The 18493-nt window shown below is 43.2% G+C and overlaps 2 protein-coding genes across 2 annotated transcripts; both read left to right on the forward strand.

Moving 5' to 3' along the window:
• Positions 1-1935: 1935 nt before the first annotated feature.
• JR316_0009477 (uncharacterized protein) lies at positions 1936-3909 on the forward strand (the record flags this gene model as incomplete). The annotated part of the gene is made up of 2 exons (XM_047895179.1): positions 1936-2053; positions 2096-3909. The coding sequence occupies 2 exons, from the start codon at positions 1936-1938 to the stop codon at positions 3907-3909; spliced, it is 1932 nt and encodes a 643-aa protein (XP_047744898.1).
• Positions 3910-4830: 921 nt separating this feature from the next.
• Positions 4831-6651, forward strand: JR316_0009478 (uncharacterized protein; the record flags this gene model as incomplete). Its single annotated transcript, XM_047895180.1, has 1 exon — positions 4831-6651. The coding sequence occupies one exon, from the start codon at positions 4831-4833 to the stop codon at positions 6649-6651; it is 1821 nt and encodes a 606-aa protein (XP_047744899.1).
• Between the last annotated feature and the right edge of the window lie 11842 nt (positions 6652-18493).

Raw genomic sequence — 18493 nt, forward strand, 5'->3', positions numbered from 1 at the left:
TCGCGAAAACGCAATACTAATCTTTTCGACCTTGCAAATGTGTGGAAGAAAACAGTCTTTCGTAAACTGGATGAAGACATCGCTGAAAAAGGTGGTGTTGTTCCCGAAACTCAAAACGTTAATGAAACTTATCATTCTGCTTTAGTTGAAGCTGCTGAACAGATAAGTATCGAAAGTGATAACGAGATAATACTTCATAGACGTTCAATCTCACAAGAGAGGGAACATCCAGAATTCGGCAGAATATCCAAATCTTACAACCGATGAAAAGAATACTAGCGCGTAAGGCGTAAAGCATTAGAAAAAAACCCTAACCGTAAGTATTCCTTGCTACAAAGTAACAAACATCTACTTACAAGCAACACATTGGATTAAATAGCTAAACCTAAACCTAAACCCTAAACCCTAAACCCTAAGCCCTAACCTAACCCCAACCCTAAGCTAACTAAGTCTAACCTTAGTAGGAAGTAAGGTAGGCGTGTGAACTTCCGAAAGGCATGTGATTGTGAAGGGCCGGATCTAATTTAGTACATGGGAAAAGTTACTTAGTACCTCGGGAAAAGTTCCTTAGTACCGTGGAAACATTTTTGATGGACCGGATCATGAACTGTCCAATTAAGATTCACAACAATCAATCAATTGATTGTTAGGTAAGGACCCAGGTAAGCTATTTATACTCTTGACATGAGAATATTCCCATGTCACGGTTACTCGGAGCCACGTAACCAGAGTATTTTATATCCATGTGATTCACATCACAGTCAATAACCCACGATGTCAAAGAACAAAAGTGTTGGATCCACTTTTGACAGGTTACCATGTGCCACATCGACCCGTGACACTCTGTTCATCAGAGATCTGTCTAACTTGACAATAAACATTGACAGATTTGTGATAGTCGGTAAGATACATGACAGCTGCGCAGCATCACTTCACGCGCTGTCATCGGATGTTCCAGAACATTCCTTCTAAGAATAGCCACTGAAGAGTCTATAAAGACGAAAGGGCTGGCTGCTGATAACAATCAACAGCCCTCTGGCCTTCTTTCCATTTAACTCACAGTTTAAACAAGTCGCTCGCACCTCGCTTCGCTCGGTGCTCGCTCCCCCCCTAAAACCCTAAACCCTAAACCCTAAACCCTAAACCCTAAACCCTAAACCCGATGTCGAGATGGCCGACGCGACCAAACCAGGTCCGTCGATTCAATCCCTTATTGATAAGGGCTTGAATGCACGTCTCAAGAAGCTCAACCTTGGATCTGTGGGCAAGAAGGCAAGTTTTCGTAACCCTTCACCCATAATTCTGGATACTAATTACTACTCTAATTACCCAGACTTTGTCTGGCCAGAATTCGTCCAAGGCTCCTCAACCTCAGGCCAAGAAAGCTGGCCCTTCGAAACCCAAGTCGTCGTCGACGCCTTCGCAACGCAAGCCTCAAACCAAGGCTTCCAACAAGGTCGACAACAAGAAGAAAGGGAAGGGGAGAGCTCCCGTCAAGAACGATCCAAAGGGAAAGGGAAAGGCAAGAGCCTAGATGCGCGGTCTAATGTAGTACCTTTTACGTCGGTGAGACCCGCCTTCCCCAACTCTATTCCTGACGATATACTCACCATGACTAAAACAGACGCAGTTTCTTTCGTACACTTACATACTCCAATATCATTCTTGTTGGCTGGCCAGTATCGTAGTAGTGTACATTGTAGTCCTGGTGTTTCTGTCCCTGTTGATGTAGCAAACGATCTCTCTCTCGGACTTAATTATATGTTTTTCACTCTGCCTTCTAAAAGTCTGATCATGCAAGCATGGAATGATTTCCAACGAAGAATAAGATGGCGTATCTATTTTTTGTTTAAGGAAGGCATGAATAAACCTTTTGATCCAGATTATGGAGTAAGCTCAAAAAAGAAAGAGAAACCTCCTGTATTACCGCAATATATGGAACTTGGCCTTTCGATGGGACGTCGGTACGTGCAACGCACGATCGCAAGTATCCCGGAAGAAGCCCTTACGGAGATGCGAAAGCACGCGTTCTCTCCTAAAAGGGACAAGATCCGTAAGTTTCTTATCGATAACAACTATGTTATTACGATGACAGATAAGAATCTTGGCCTCGCGGTGTCTGAACGCGACTGGATATTAAGGAATGAGCTCAATCTTCTTGAAGATGAACGTAATTACGAAGAGTTAGAATTCGAAGTTGCGCAAGAAGTTATGAAGAGCAAAATGATTCAGATGCAAACGCTCGCACGTACTGTCGAAGATGAACATCTGTTTCTATTTGAACTTGGGTTGTCTCGATTCTTTCTATCGAATGTACCGGAAGACGGATCATCGTTCAAGTATCCTCAATTTCATGGTATACCTAAAATCCACAAGAAACCTACTGGATTTAGGCCCATAATTCCGTGTCACTCTGTAGTATTTAATCCTGCAGCCAAGTTTGTATCAAAAGAGCTTAAGCCGATTATTAAATCGACTCCTTCAATCATACACGGAACGAAGGATCTCTTTACGAGATTAAGCCAATTGCGTATAGACTCCAAAAGACAATGGTATTTTGTCACTGGAGATGTAGTTGCTTTCTATCCCAATATTCCGTTGGACTTGTGCATCGAAATCGTTTGTAGTATGTACGAGGAATGGTTACTCAACGCTTCGGAAGAAAACACTGCATTAGCCCATATTAATCCAAATTCGTTAGAGAATAACTTGGTTAAATTGGGCATCTTTAAACGTGCTATCGAGATTGGCAATACGCAATTGATAACACAACATGGGTCTAGATATTTTAGACAAAAAAATGGCCTCGCAATGGGCGTCGCGGATTCTCCGGACCTTGCTAACCTCTTTGGAGCCCATTTTGAAATAAAGTCAAAAATCTTAGACCACCCAAACGTGGCCTTCTATGGAAGGTACATCGACGATTGTTTCGCAATTGTTTACGCCGAGTCCGAAGCACTTGCACTTAATCTTATTAAAGAAACAATAAAGTTCGATGGTTGTGTTATCGAATGGGCTGTTTCCTCGTCGGGATGTCAATTTCTCGATGCTTTCATATTCAAGGAGTCTGGAAAACTTCATTGGAAGCCTTTTGTCAAGACAGGAAACAACCGAGAACGAGTTCCATGGGTATCACATCATCCTTTGGACGTCAAACGTGGCGTCTACATTGGAGAGTTATCCAGGTTAGCCGTGCTATGTAGTACCAAGGAAATCTACATCGGAGCAATTAGAGACCTTAACGCTCTCTATTTGATGCGCGGTTATCCCGAAAACCTAGTCATATCTTGGTGTAAGAAGAATATACAAGAACGTTGGGAAAAGCGATTCGCTTTACGAGTCGCAGAGCACGACGAATCCATTCTTGTACTTAAAACCAGATTTGATCAGGTATGGAATTGGTTTTCAGCTGCTGAACTTGGAAAAACTGTTACCGAGTACTGGTCGGCATGGTATGAACATGCCGAGAAAGGTTTGTATAGTGCAGACTCGTCCAGACCCCTTATCAAACCAGATCCAAATTACGTTCACGACCTCGATGATGTTCGCCCGGAGCTGTTCACACAGATCCTCGTGGACGGAGAAACTGAGTTCGTACCGGATTTGAGGAAGATAGGACTACTCGGAAGTCGTTGGATAGTATCGCGAAAACGCAATACTAATCTTTTCGACCTTGCAAATGTGTGGAAGAAAACAGTCTTTCGTAAACTGGATGAAGACATCGCTGAAAAAGGTGGTGTTGTTCCCGAAACTCAAAACGTTAATGAAACTTATCATTCTGCTTTAGTTGAAGCTGCTGAGCAGATAAGTATCGAAAGTGATAACGAGATAATACTTCATAGACGTTCAATCTCACAAGAGAGGGAACATCCAGAATTTGGCAGAATATCCAAATCTTACAACCGATGAAAAGAATACTAGCGCTTAAGGCGTAAAGCATTAGAAAAAAAACCCTAACCGTAAGTATTCCTTGCTATAAAGTAACAAACATCTACTTACAAGCAACACATTGGATTGAATAGCTAAACCTAAACCTAAACCCTAAACCCTAAACCCTAAACCCTAACCTAACCCCAACCCTAAGCTAACTAAGTCTAACCTTAGTAGGAAGTAAGGTAGGCGTGTGAACTTCCGAACGGCATGTGATTGTGAAGGGCCGGATCTAATTTAGTACATGGGAAAAGTTACTTAGTACTTCGGGAAAAGTTCCTTAGTACCGTGGAAACATTTTTGATGGACCGGATCATGAACTGTCCAATTAAGATTCACAACAATCAATCATTCTATTGTTTGATTGTTAGGTAAGGACCCAGGTAAGTTATTTATACTCTAGACATGTGAATATTCCCATGTCGCGGTTACTCGGAGCCACGTAACCAGAGTAATCTATATCCATGTGATTCACATCACAGTCAATAACCCACGATGTCAAAGAACAAAAGTGTTGGATCCACTTTTGACAGGTTACCATGTGCCACATCGACCCGTGACACTCTGTTCATCAGAGACCTGTCTAACTTGACAATAAACATTGACAGATTTGTGATAGTCGGTAAGATACATGACAGCTGCGCAGCATCACTTCACGCGCTGTCATCGGATGTCTAGAACATTCCTTCTAAGAATAGCCACTGAAGAGTCTATAAAGACGAAAGGGCTGGTTGTTGGGATCCCCCAACAGCCCTCTGGCTACTTTCCATTTAACTCCCAGTTTAAACTAGTCGCTCGCACCTCGCTTCGCTCGGTGCTCGCTCCCCCCCTAAACCCTAAACCCTAAACCCTAAACCCTAAACCCGTAAGTTTCTTATCGATAACAACTATGTTATTACGATGACAGATAAGAATCTTGGCCTCGCGGTGTCTGAACGCGACTGGATATTAAGGAATGAGCTCAATCTTCTTGAAGATGAACGTAACTATGAAGAGTTAGAATTCGAAGTTGCGCAAGAAGTAATGAAGAGCAAAATGATCCAGATGCAAACTCTTGCACGTACTGTCGAAGATGAACATCTGTTTCTATTTGAACTTGGGTTGTCTCGATTCTTTCTATCGAATGTACCGGAAGACGGATCATCGTTCAAGTATCCTCAATTTCATGGTATACCTAAAATCCACAAGAAACCTACTGGATTTAGGCCCATAATTCCGTGTCACTCTGTAGTATTTAATCCTGCAGCCAAGTTTGTATCAAAAGAGCTTAAGCCGATTATTAAATCGACTCCTTCAATCATTCACGGAACGAAGGATCTCTTTACGAGATTAAGCCAATTGCGTATAGACCCCAAACGACAATGGTATTTTGTCACCGGGGATGTAGTTGCTTTCTATCCCAATATTCCGTTGGACTTGTGCATCGAAATCGTTTGTAGTATGTACGAGGAATGGTTACTCAATGCTTCGGAAGAAAACACTGCATTAGCCCATATTAATCCAAATTCGTTAGAGAATAACTTGGTTAAATTGGGCATCTTTAAACGTGCTATCGAGATTGGCAATACGCAATTGATAACACAACATGGGTCTAGATATTTTAGACAAAAAAATGGCCTCGCAATGGGCGTCGCGGATTCTCCGGACCTTGCTAACCTCTTTGGAGCCCATTTTGAAATAAAGTCAAAAATCTTAGACCACCCAAACGTGGCCTTCTATGGAAGGTACATCGACGATTGTTTTGCAATTGTTTACGCCGAGTCCGAAGCACTTGCACTTAATCTTATTAAAGAAACAATAATGTTCGATGGTTGTGTTATCGAATGGGCTGTTTCCTCGTCGGGATGTCAATTTCTCGATGCTTTCATATTCAAGGAGTCTGGAAAACTTCATTGGAAGCCTTTTGTCAAGACAGGAAACAACCGAGAACGAGTTCCATGGGTATCACATCATCCTTTAGACGTCAAACGTGGCGTTTACATTGGAGAGTTATCCAGGTTAGCCGTGCTATGTAGTACCAAGGAAATCTACATTGGAGCAATTAGAGACCTTAACGCTCTCTATTTGATGCGCGGTTATCCCGAAAACCTAGTCATGTCTTGGTGTAAGAAGAATATACAAGAACGTTGGGAAAAGCGATTCGCTTTACGAATCGCAGAGCACGACGAATCCATTCTTGTACTTAAAACCAGGTTTGATCAGGTATGGAATTGGTTTTCAGCTGCTGAACTTGGAAAAACTGTTACCGAGTACTGGTCGGCATGGTATGAACATGCCGAGAAAGGTCTGTATAGTGTAGACTCGTCCAGACCCCTTATCAAACCAGATCCAAATTACGTTCACGACCTCGATGATGTTCGCCCGGAGCTGTTCACACAGATCCTCGTGGACGGAGAAACTGAGTTCGTACCGGATTTGAGGAAGATAGGACTACTCGGAAGTCGTTGGATAGTATCGCGAAAGCGCAATACTAATCTTTTCGACCTTGCAAATGTGTGGAAGAAAACAGTCTTTCGTAAACTGGATGAAGACATCGCTGAAAAAGGTGGTGTTGTTCCCGAAACTCAAAACGTTAATGAAACTTATCATTCTGCTTTAGTTGAAGCTGCTGAACAGATAAGTATCGAAAGTGATAACGAGATAATACTTCATAGACGTTCAATCTCACAAGAGAGGGAACATCCAGAATTCGGCAGAATATCCAAATCTTACAACCGATGAAAAGAATACTAGCGCGTAAGGCGTAAAGCATTAGAAAAAAACCCTAACCGTAAGTATTCCTTGCTACAAAGTAACAAACATCTACTTACAAGCAACACATTGGATTAAATAGCTAAACCTAAACCTAAACCCTAAACCCTAAACCCTAAGCCCTAACCTAACCCCAACCCTAAGCTAACTAAGTCTAACCTTAGTAGGAAGTAAGGTAGGCGTGTGAACTTCCGAAAGGCATGTGATTGTGAAGGGCCGGATCTAATTTAGTACATGGGAAAAGTTACTTAGTACCTCGGGAAAAGTTCCTTAGTACCGTGGAAACATTTTTGATGGACCGGATCATGAACTGTCCAATTAAGATTCACAACAATCAATCAATTGATTGTTAGGTAAGGACCCAGGTAAGCTATTTATACTCTTGACATGAGAATATTCCCATGTCACGGTTACTCGGAGCCACGTAACCAGAGTATTTTATATCCATGTGATTCACATCACAGTCAATAACCCACGATGTCAAAGAACAAAAGTGTTGGATCCACTTTTGACAGGTTACCATGTGCCACATCGACCCGTGACACTCTGTTCATCAGAGATCTGTCTAACTTGACAATAAACATTGACAGATTTGTGATAGTCGGTAAGATACATGACAGCTGCGCAGCATCACTTCACGCGCTGTCATCGGATGTTCCAGAACATTCCTTCTAAGAATAGCCACTGAAGAGTCTATAAAGACGAAAGGGCTGGCTGCTGATAACAATCAACAGCCCTCTGGCCTTCTTTCCATTTAACTCACAGTTTAAACAAGTCGCTCGCACCTCGCTTCGCTCGGTGCTCGCTCCCCCCCTAAACCCTAAACCCTAAACCCTAACCCCCCCAAAACCCTAAACCCTAAACCCTAAACCCTACCTTTTACGTCGGTAAGACCCGCTTTCCCCAACTCTATTCCTGACGATATACTCACCATGACTAAAACAGACGCAGTTTCATTTGTACACCTCAATACCCCAATTTCTTTCTTATTGGCTGGCCAGTATAGATCTAGTGTACATTGTAGTCCTGGTGTTGTAGTTCCGGTTGATGTAGCAAACGACTTATCTCTCGGTTTAAATTATATGTTTTTCACACTGCCTTCTCAAAGTCTGATCATGCAAGCATGGAATGATTTTCAACGAAGAATAAGATGGCGTATCTATTTTTTGTTTAAAGAAGGCATGAATAAACCTTTTGATCCAGATTATGGAGTAAGTTCTAAGAAAAAAGAAAAACCTCCTGTATTACCGCAATTTATGGAACTTGGCCTTTCAATGGGACGTCGGTACGTTATTAAAACGATCGCAAGTATCCCGGAAGAAGCCCTCAAGGAGATGCGAAAGCACGCGTTCTCTCCTAAAAGGGACAAGATCCAAAAGTTTCTTATCGATAACAACTATGTTATTACGATGACAGATAAGAATCTTGGCCTCGCGGTGTCTGAACGCGACTGGATATTAAGGAATGAGCTCAATCTTCTTGAAGATGAACGTAATTACGAAGAGCTAGAATTCGAAGTTGCGCAAGAAGTAATGAAGAGCAAAATGATCCAGATGCAAACTCTTGCACGTACCGTCGAAGATGAACATCTGTTTCTATTTGAACTTGGGTTGTCTCGATTCTTTCTATCGAATGTACCGGAAGACGGATCATCGTTCAAGTATCCTCAATTTCATGGTATACCTAAAATCCACAAAAAACCTACTGGATTTAGGCCCATAATTCCGTGTCACTCTGTAGTATTTAATCCTGCAGCCAAGTTTGTATCAAAAGAGCTTAAGCCAATTATTAAATCGACTCCTTCAATCATTCACGGAACGAAGGATCTCTTTACGAGATTAAGCCAATTGCGTATAGACCCCAAACGACAATGGTATTTTGTCACCGGGGATGTAGTTGCTTTCTATCCCAATATTCCGTTGGACTTGTGCATCGAAATCGTTTGTAATATGTACGAGGAATGGTTACTCAACGCTTCGGAAGAAAACACTGCATTAGCCCATATTAATCCAAATTCGTTAGAGAATAACTTGGTTAAATTGGGCATCTTTAAACGTGCTATCGAGATTGGCAATACGCAATTGATAACACAACATGGGTCTAGATATTTTAGACAAAAAAATGGCCTCGCAATGGGCGTCGCGGATTCTCCGGACCTTGCTAACCTCTTTGGAGCCCATTTTGAAATAAAGTCAAAAATCTTAGACCACCCAAACGTGGCCTTCTATGGAAGGTACATCGACGATTGTTTCGCAATTGTTTACGCCGAGTCCGAAGCACTTGCACTTAATCTTATTAAAGAAACAATAAAGTTCGATGGTTGTGTTATCGAATGGGCTGTTTCCTCGTCGGGATGTCAATTTCTCGATGCTTTCATATTCAAGGAGTCTGGAAAACTTCATTGGAAGCCATTTGTCAAGACAGGAAACAACCGAGAACGAGTTCCATGGGTATCACATCATCCTTTGGACGTCAAACGTGGCGTCTACATTGGAGAGTTATCCAGGTTAGCCGTGCTATGTAGTACCAAGGAAATCTACATCGGAGCAATTAGAGACCTTAACGCTCTCTATTTGATGCGCGGTTATCCCGAAAACCTAGTCATGTCTTGGTGTAAGAAGAATATACAAGAACGTTGGGAAAAGCGATTCGCTTTACGAGTCGCAGAGCACGACGAATCCATTCTTGTACTTAAAACCAGATTTGATCAGGTATGGAATTGGTTTTCAGCTGCTGAACTTGGAAAGACTGTTACCGAGTACTGGTCGGCATGGTATGAACATGCCGAGAAAGGTCTGTATAGTGCAGACTCGTCCAGACCCCTTATCAAACCAGATCCAAATTACGTTCACGACCTCGATGATGTTCGCCCGGAGCTGTTCACACAGATCCTCGTGGACGGAGAAACTGAGTTCGTACCGGATTTGAGGAAGATAGGACTACTCGGAAGTCGTTGGATAGTATCGCGAAAGCGCAATACTAATCTTTTCGACCTTGCAAATGTGTGGAAGAAAACAGTCTTTCGTAAACTGGATGAAAACATCGCTGAAAAAGGTGGTGTTGTTCCCGAAACTCAAAACGTTAATGAAACTTATCATTCTGCTCTAGTTGAAGCTGCTGAACAGATAAGTATCGAAAGTGATAACGAGATAATACTTCATAGACGTTCAATCTCACAAGAGAGGGAACATCCAGAATTCGGCAGAATATCCAAATCTTACAACCGATGAAAAGAATACTAGCGCGTAAGGCGTAAAGCATTAGAAAAAAACCCTAACCGTAAGTATTCCTTGCTATAAAGTAACAAACATCTACTTACAAGCAACACTTTGGATTAAATAGCTAAACCTAAACCCTAAACCCTAAACCCTAAACCCTAACCTAACCCCAACCCTAAGCTAACTAAGTCTAACCTTAGTAGGAAGTAAGGTAGGCGTGTGAACTTCCGAACGGCATGTGATTGTGAAGGGCCGGATCTAATTTAGTACATGGGAAAAGTTACTTAGTACTTCGGGAAAAGTTCCTTAGTACCGTGGAAACATTTTTGATGGACCGGATCATGAACTGTCCAATTAAGATTCACAACAATCAATCATTCTATTGTTTGATTGTTAGGTAAGGACCCAGGTAAGCTATTTATACTCTAGACATGTGAATATTCCCATGTCGCGGTTACTCGGAGCCACGTAACCAGAGTAATCTATATCCATGTGATTCACATCACAGTCAATAACCCACGATGTCAAAGAACAAAAGTGTTGGATCCACTTTTGACAGGTTACCATGTGCCACATCGACCCGTGACACTCTGTTCATCAGAGACCTGTCTAACTTGACAATAAACATTGACAGATTTGTGATAGTCGGTAAGATACATGACAGCTGCGCAGCATCACTTCACGCGCTGTCATCGGATGTTCCAGAACATTCCTTCTAAGAATAGCCACTGAAGAGTCTATAAAGACGAAAGGGCTGGCTGCTGATAACAATCAACAGCCCTCTGGCCTTCTTTCTATTTCAAACTCACAGTTTAAACTAGTCGCTCGCACCTCGCTTCGCTCGGTGCTCGCTCCCCCCCTAAACCCTAAACCCTAAACCCTAACCCCAACCCTAAGCTAACTAAGTCTAACCTTAGTAGGAAGTAAGGTAGGCGTGTGAACTTCCGAACGGCATGTGATTGTGAAGGGCCGGATCTAATTTAGTACATGGGAAAAGTTACTTAGTACTTCGGGAAAAGTTCCTTAGTACCGTGGAAACATTTTTGATGGACCGGATCATGAACTGTCCAATTAAGATTCACAACAATCAATCAATTGATTGTTAGGTAAGGACCCAGGTAAGCTATTTATACTCTTGACATGTGAATATTCCCATGTCGCGGTTACTCGGAGCCACGTAACCAGAGTAATCTATATCCATGTGATTCACATCACAGTCAATAACCCACGATGTCAAAGAACAAAAGTGTTGGATCCACTTTTGACAGGTTACCATGTGCCACATTGACCCGTGACACTCTGTTCATCAGAGACCTGTCTAACTTGACAATAAACATTGACAGATTTGTGATAGTCGGTAAGATACATGACAGCTGCACAGCATCACTTCACGCGCTGTCATCGGATGTCTAGAACATTCCTTCTAAGAATAGCCACTGAAGAGTCTATAAAGACGAAAGGGCTGGTTGTTGGTACCCCCCAACAGCCCTCTGGCCTTCTTTCCATTTAACTCACAGTTTAAACAAGTCGCTCGCACCTCGCTTCGCTCGGTGCTCGCTCCCCCCCTAAACCCTAAACCCTAAACCCTAAACCCTAAACCCTAAACCCTAAACCCTAAACCCTAAACCCTAAACCCTAAACCCTCTCTGCTTCTGTGAAATCATGATACATACATTGCACCAAAGCTGTTACAGTATATGTACGCTGTTCTTGTGCGATGTTAGGAAATCTTTTTTCAATAGCCGCAGAGGATTGAATATTGAACTCTGGCTTACCATTGTATAAGGTCACGGAATCTTCAGACTGCGCACGAGCCAGAAGCTTGCGTATGCTGGCCCCTTCAATGAGATTACATGATTTCTTCTTCGTAATTTTCTTTACGCTCCGCCCTCTTTCGCATTGCTCTGATGCGTGTTGCATGTCTGTATCGCAGCCATTCACTACGGATATACTCTTCGATATGCTCCTGTACTCAAGAAGGTCCAAAATTTCTATGCAATGAGCCACGCTTTGCCGCTTCAAATCTGATTATCTTTCTCTGGAATAACTCTAATCTCGCATCGTATCGCCTCACTGCATCATTGGTTCAGAATGATCTGTAATGGATTATTGTGCCCCTGCTGAGGCTGGTATCTCCCCACCTCCGCACGGGTGCGTATAGTGGGAGCGAAGGGAGTTCCTGTTGATTGTCGCCACTCAGGACCCTATCTAAGCGGATTCCATATTGTCTTTTTGATCATCACCTTCTGTTGTGGAGGCCTATCGGTTCTACGGAGAGGTATGGGGCATTATCGGAATATTCAGAACATCTGCGGGAGTTCACATCTCAGCGGGTGCAATTACGCTTTGTTTTGGGGCTGGCTGCGCGGGATATTCGCCACTCCAGTCGAGCACGCTTTGAGTGGTTACAAGGCCAGTATTTGAACTTTGAACAAGGCAATTTTCTCTCGCTGATTGAACTTGGCCAACGCATAGCTAACTAACACGGTTACAGTAGTTAATATGCACTTCTGTAGGTGATCCGGGAGGTTCGCAGTATCGTTATAATTGTGTCTGTGAGAAGGAAGGACATCTACTAATGTTAGATTGTATGATTTCAGTCGAAATGGCCTTCACTGAAGTCAATGCTGATGTATTTTGTTACACAGATGAATGTCGTGTCACAGATAATCCCTGCCGCAGATAAATTGTACAATGAGTGGAGATGCAGATGCACCACAGCCTTGTAGAACCATGCCTCTATGTTCTGAGTACCCTGTGTAGATGTATTTGATTGAATATTCTAAAATGTCGGGCATACAGAAATCAGCGTGGCTGCTCGCGTGCGTGCGTTTTTGCGTGTGCCTGCGTGACACGCATTTTTGCGCAACAACTATGTTCTGCACGCATATTGATGTCTTCTGCACGCAATGTCACAGTTGTGTCACACGTAAGGCTGCAATATAATGGTTCTCGTCAGCGTTCATTTATTTATATTTGATATGTGCCAATGACAGTATCCTGTTGTGCTATACCAGTTCATGCGTAGCCACCACACGGGTATCAAACAGTGCCAACAGGATGCAGATGGTTGCATGGTTGATGTTGTATTTTATTTATATAATGCCTCTACAGGTCTATAATACATGGTCTATAATACATGGGAATTTTGTGTGTTTGAGGGTCTGGCTCCAGTAGAACTTCAACGGATTCTTACAAAACCCATCTATACACAAACTCGAGGCACGGCTTCGTATGCCGTTGCCCTCGGCATGTGCCTCGCATCAATCTCCGAGGCAGCAACCAATCGTCGGCATTGCAAACGGCAGAAGCTTATGATCGGTAACATCCGATCACTTCGTCAACTTGGAAGAAAAACCACAATTTTGCTTTTTTGACATGTGTTTATAGTGTTGAACAACCACCAGCGTGACACTACAGCACGTTAGGTGCACTCGATTGCACGCATTTGCCACGCAAGCAGCACGCAACCCGTTTTCCCACGTACACGCGATGACACGCGACGGCACGCGACCCACTAAATGCGTGCAATCGACACGCAAGCAATTGTGATCTGCACGCGACGACCCCGCAAGCAGTTTTACCGTGCACGCGAGTACGAAATATTGCGTTTTGGAATATCTTTCTGCAAAATATATCTGGATGTGCCATTAAATATATGTTTCAAAGCTCTTTAAGAAATCAAAATGTGAAACTAAAGATTGCACTGTTTCAAAGAAGCTATTACAAATTATGCCACGCAAATACCTCACCGTCTGGAAAGATTTCTTGTTAAGGCAACAAATAAAATCTTTCCCAAGTCCGACAGCAAACAAAGCTACTGTGACAAGGATTCCGTATTCAAGCCATGCACAATGCAAACCGAAGTGCGCGCGGCGGAGCACTCGTAGGACCGGGTCTTCTTAGTCGTTCGAGAAAGATAAACGCCGTGTAAATGCGTCGTTTTATCGGAATTGCTGGTTTGAATCTCCTCGATTTATACAACAAACTGCGTTGCTCTCGCCGACGGTCCCGGGTTTTCACTCCAGTTTGTTGTGGCTAACCCCATCGGTTACTAATGCAAGGAGTCAGTGAATAATAGAGGATACAAGGGATTATAAGCCTGTTCCTCTAAGAGGCGCTTGGTGACAACATTAGACATCGTAATGGGAATGGGTGTTTTGAAGCACAATTAGGATATATTAAAGTAACATTCCAACTACCCTTTCCCTTTAACTTCCTGCGTAGATGTAAATATCAAAAAGTTCTCCCAACCCCATATCCTCATGGATAGTTTCATCCAATAACATATGTGGCCCCTAATCCATAGATATTAAAGGCAGAAATATCTGGCCTCGGCTTAGTAGGCTGAGCCCTTATGCTAAAACAATGGATCAAGGCTCGCTAAACCATTATTAGACCCTCAATTAAGTAGTTTTATCTAGATGAGACTGAATCATTTAGATACAACTGGATGCATAGCATACTGCATTCCTTGCAGAAAACAGCTCAACGTACACTGCTCTTCATGTGAATTTTATACAGAATGTTGCACGCAAATAGCACGGTACCTCAACGATGCTGCACGCATTTACATATCATGCACACGCGACATCTAGCATTTTGCACGCAAAATCATATGAAGGACACGCAAATATACTGATTGACATTCACGTGTGGCACGCAAAAATAGGTCGCACGCGGGCTAACCACGCTGATTTCCTGGTGCCCTAAAATGTCGGGTGAGATGGCAGCCCTGATATCAAAATCAATACAAAGTTTTGAATGCTCCATGTTGTGTATTGAACGACTTGGACTATACTTACAACGATCTTTGATGGTCCCACAGGTAGTATCCGCACAGGAATCTTAAGTACTAGTAGATGGCTGATGGATACTATATAGATTGTAGATGTGTCGTCTGTTCAATTGGAAGATATAAAGAGGTTGTCAAAGTGCAGACTTGCATTGTGTTGACGTATTTTCAACTCCATCAGGATTCAGCATGCCCTCCATTCAGCTGAGTCAAGTGCTTTCTTTGTCCTCAATGGATTCAGAAGGTATCTTCGAGAGAGATGACCAGTCAAAAGCCCAACAAGCATATAGCGCTCTCTATGCTGGGTGCTACATATCAGCTATGTGAAAAAAACATCTGTACCGTTTACAGCATTTTGAAGATACTAATATACCTGTGTTTTTCTTGCAGGTTGTATGGTCTGATCTCGTACCAGACGTTCAATTACTTCAACAAGTATGTAAAGGACCCGATCGTCATCCGTATCTCCGTAGGTAATCCGTACATGTCTCATTTTGAATATTTGACGGACGTCCGACGCACTTTCAGGTGCTACTCATATGGTACGTGCAACCAGATGGCTCCAGATTCTTACCCAAGACTAACCGTTCAACAGGACGTTCAGCACCACAAGTGTAGTACTTAGCGGAGTTGGCTTCTTCAGAATGATTCAAAAGGCCATGACAAATCCAATCGGTGTTCTCAGCGACGGTTATTCATGGTAAGCGTCTTGAGTATAGTTTTTCTCCGATTGTTTCTCAAGCAAGCTACACAGGATCTTCATAGTGAGCCTTACAGTTTCACCGTCATGTCTGCATCTGAATGGGGGTCACCTTGATAGGTACCTTTCATTGCATGGGTAGGTACCTCAACGGCTCGTTCATACTATTGATGTCCATGCTACACGATCAGATATTATGCGATAGCATCGTCAGAGGGTATGCATGACATTATTGATATGTGCAGGAGCTAATTGTGAACATAGACTATACTGTTACAAAATTTGGCTGTGTACGCTACTTTCACATGACGATTTGGAACATATGTTGATTGCTAACACCTCTTTCCCCTTAGTGAGCGGCGGTAGCCGGGTCCTCACGGTGATATCGGTACGAGGCTTAACAAAAGACTGAAAATACCTACTGATTGCATATGCGGGACTGCAGATATTACCAAGTATCAGTGCAATAGTGGCGGGATTATGTCCGTGGTATTTCTCGACGTGATGATAATTGACTAACACTGTCTATTTTTGAAATACAGATGCGTCATATTTGTCGTACGTGTATACAATGCTTGAACGGGCATTTTTTACATTGCGCTGTTATCTTAGTCATCGAGCAAATGGCATCGAAGCCATGAACATGACAGTGAGTTTGTAATAGCAAAACTCCATCTATAATAATTTCAGCTACATTTATGATATTATCAATAATCAGGGACCACTGTACGCCACCCTAATTTCAATATTTGTAGCCGATTCAACTATTGCGGCTACTCTGTGCGTCCTTCTTTGGCAGAAGAAATCCCAAATCAAACGGTGCGTCATGAGAACTTGGTTTTTCCTTGTTTTCTGACATCATAGCAGAACAAGATGCATTGTGAAATCATTGACGTTCTATGCCGTTGCTACAGGCATTCTTACAGTGCTGATAAACCTTACTACACTGCTCCTTGTAAGCCTCACCTTACAACACCGCATAACTTGATCACGCTAATGACTTTCTCAGAAAATATTTATGAACGGTACCCCAGCATACGAAGGTCCATTATTTTTCCTCAGCAATGGTCCGTGTGTTTAACGTGCATATCATACTCTGACTAATGTTATTCTGTCTGCTGTATACCTTTATATAGTTTATGCATGCAGTCTCCTCACCTCTCTTGATCGACGTGAACGTATGCTGACTGAAATTTGCCCATCCAAAGGACATATCAGTATTTCTCTCAACAGCAAAGACCAATCTTCCTCCAAAATCGAAATATCGCCGTATACAAAATGCAATAGAGATGGCGACTGCTGCCAGCCATCGACTGAGAATATACAGGCTCAGTGTGCCGAGAACGGAGACTGCGGGAAAGATCACTTCGATTATGTGAGTTTTAATTTGCTGACTTTTTTAATAGGCAAAACGCTGAAGCGATTTATCTCACGTAGGGGGATGTTCATATCAAGGTGGAGACACAAATCTTTCGGAGTTCACTTGACCACGAAGCTGCTTCAAAGTAGTCGATATAGTTTAAGTTGGTGCTGAAAGCAGGATTAAAAGCACACATTTATTTATGGAAGTGTCAGGAGGAATAGATACAAACGCAAAAGCAGTACAACGAATTTAAATCTACATTGGTGGAGGCTTTTTCTGTCATACACACACCTCGTGTGTGGCGTCACCCCTTCCGAGTCGGTGAATCTATCCTAATTCAGATGAAAGCTATAGGGGGCTAATCTGACCAGAAACTATGTTAACGCACAAAATGTGAATATGAACTTCAACCATGGGATAAAGTTTCAATAGCTCGAGAAAGAAGTGTGGAAGGAATTTCGGGGCGGCGCATATATATCGTCGCTGTGACCCGTCCTTGCCTGTACATCAGGAGTCAAGCGGAGTTTGAATGCCGCGCCGCTGTGTTCTTTTTCCACTGCCATCTCCACTCAGCTCTACTGCGGTCACTCGAAGATGACGGTTTGAATGGAGGTGTTTCTCTATGTATTAGGGACATTTAGGTGTTGACTTGCAGGAGGATTTCGGTGAGTGCTCTAATTTTCCTCTTCGTTGTTCTCGCATGGAACCGTGGAAATCACCATGACCCTCTCCCGTCCCTCTGCTATGGCTCGCACTGTCAATATCTACTCCAGCCACTTGAAAGAAAATGATTCGAACTGAAGGACCTCAGAAATGCAAGGGATCTGGTACCTCGTGAAACAGTACGACCATGGGGAGGGGACAATGGATTCATATGTCGATGAGGAGGAATTCGGTGCGTGTTTTGCATGCTCTTCATTTTTCTCGCATGGAACAAGAGAAATTATCATCAACTTCTCCCCTTCCTCTGCTATCGCTCGTACCCAGCACCGTCGCTTTTCCATTTAGCACTGCACTGGCGCACGCGAAACATCCACGCCGCAACAGCTATACCAACTGACTCTCGGTATACTATGCGCAGCGCACTTGTGCATTTTGTAAAGCATCAGCGAAGTGGAATGGCAGGTCTAGGCGTCTCCCTTCATCCTCCAAATGCTCCGCGCATCTCTATTTGTTGAGACACGTCATCCACCACCTCTCGGGGCCTGCATGTTTGTGGGCGCATACACGCAGTACTTATCTCACTCACCCCGGACGACGCAGTCATTTTCACCTCTGTACGTCTAATTCTAACTGTAATGGTGCAAATCTTTGAGCAATACAATTATAGTGCAACGTACAACGGAGAGCGTATCTGCTTAGGCTCAATGTGATCACCCGCAACAAATGTGGCTCTGGGAGAGCACCGCTCAAGACCATTCACGCTTCGCACACTGGCACTCTCGGAAGGATACACGTCAACCATACCTAAGTTACAAACACCTGTTTGAGACCGCCTGAGCCTATATAAGCCGTTTTCTCCCTTTCCTGTACCTCGCAACCTACGTCGCATCTTGTTAACAACTCCGGGGCCCTGACCAGCACAATTTCAACGTGTTCTCGCCTCCTCAGCGAATAACCCACTGTTCAGTCATGTTCCGGTTCCTTCCTATCCACATCCCTCACCCGTGCCGCAAAATCAAAATGATAGTGACAACGCTCGCGCTCCCTGACGGTGAGTTCAACGCTAACAGGAG

The sequence above is a fragment of the Psilocybe cubensis genome, chromosome 9, assembly GCF_017499595.1.
Source record: "Psilocybe cubensis strain MGC-MH-2018 chromosome 9, whole genome shotgun sequence".
Lineage (NCBI taxonomy): Eukaryota > Fungi > Basidiomycota > Agaricomycetes > Agaricales > Agrocybaceae > Psilocybe > Psilocybe cubensis.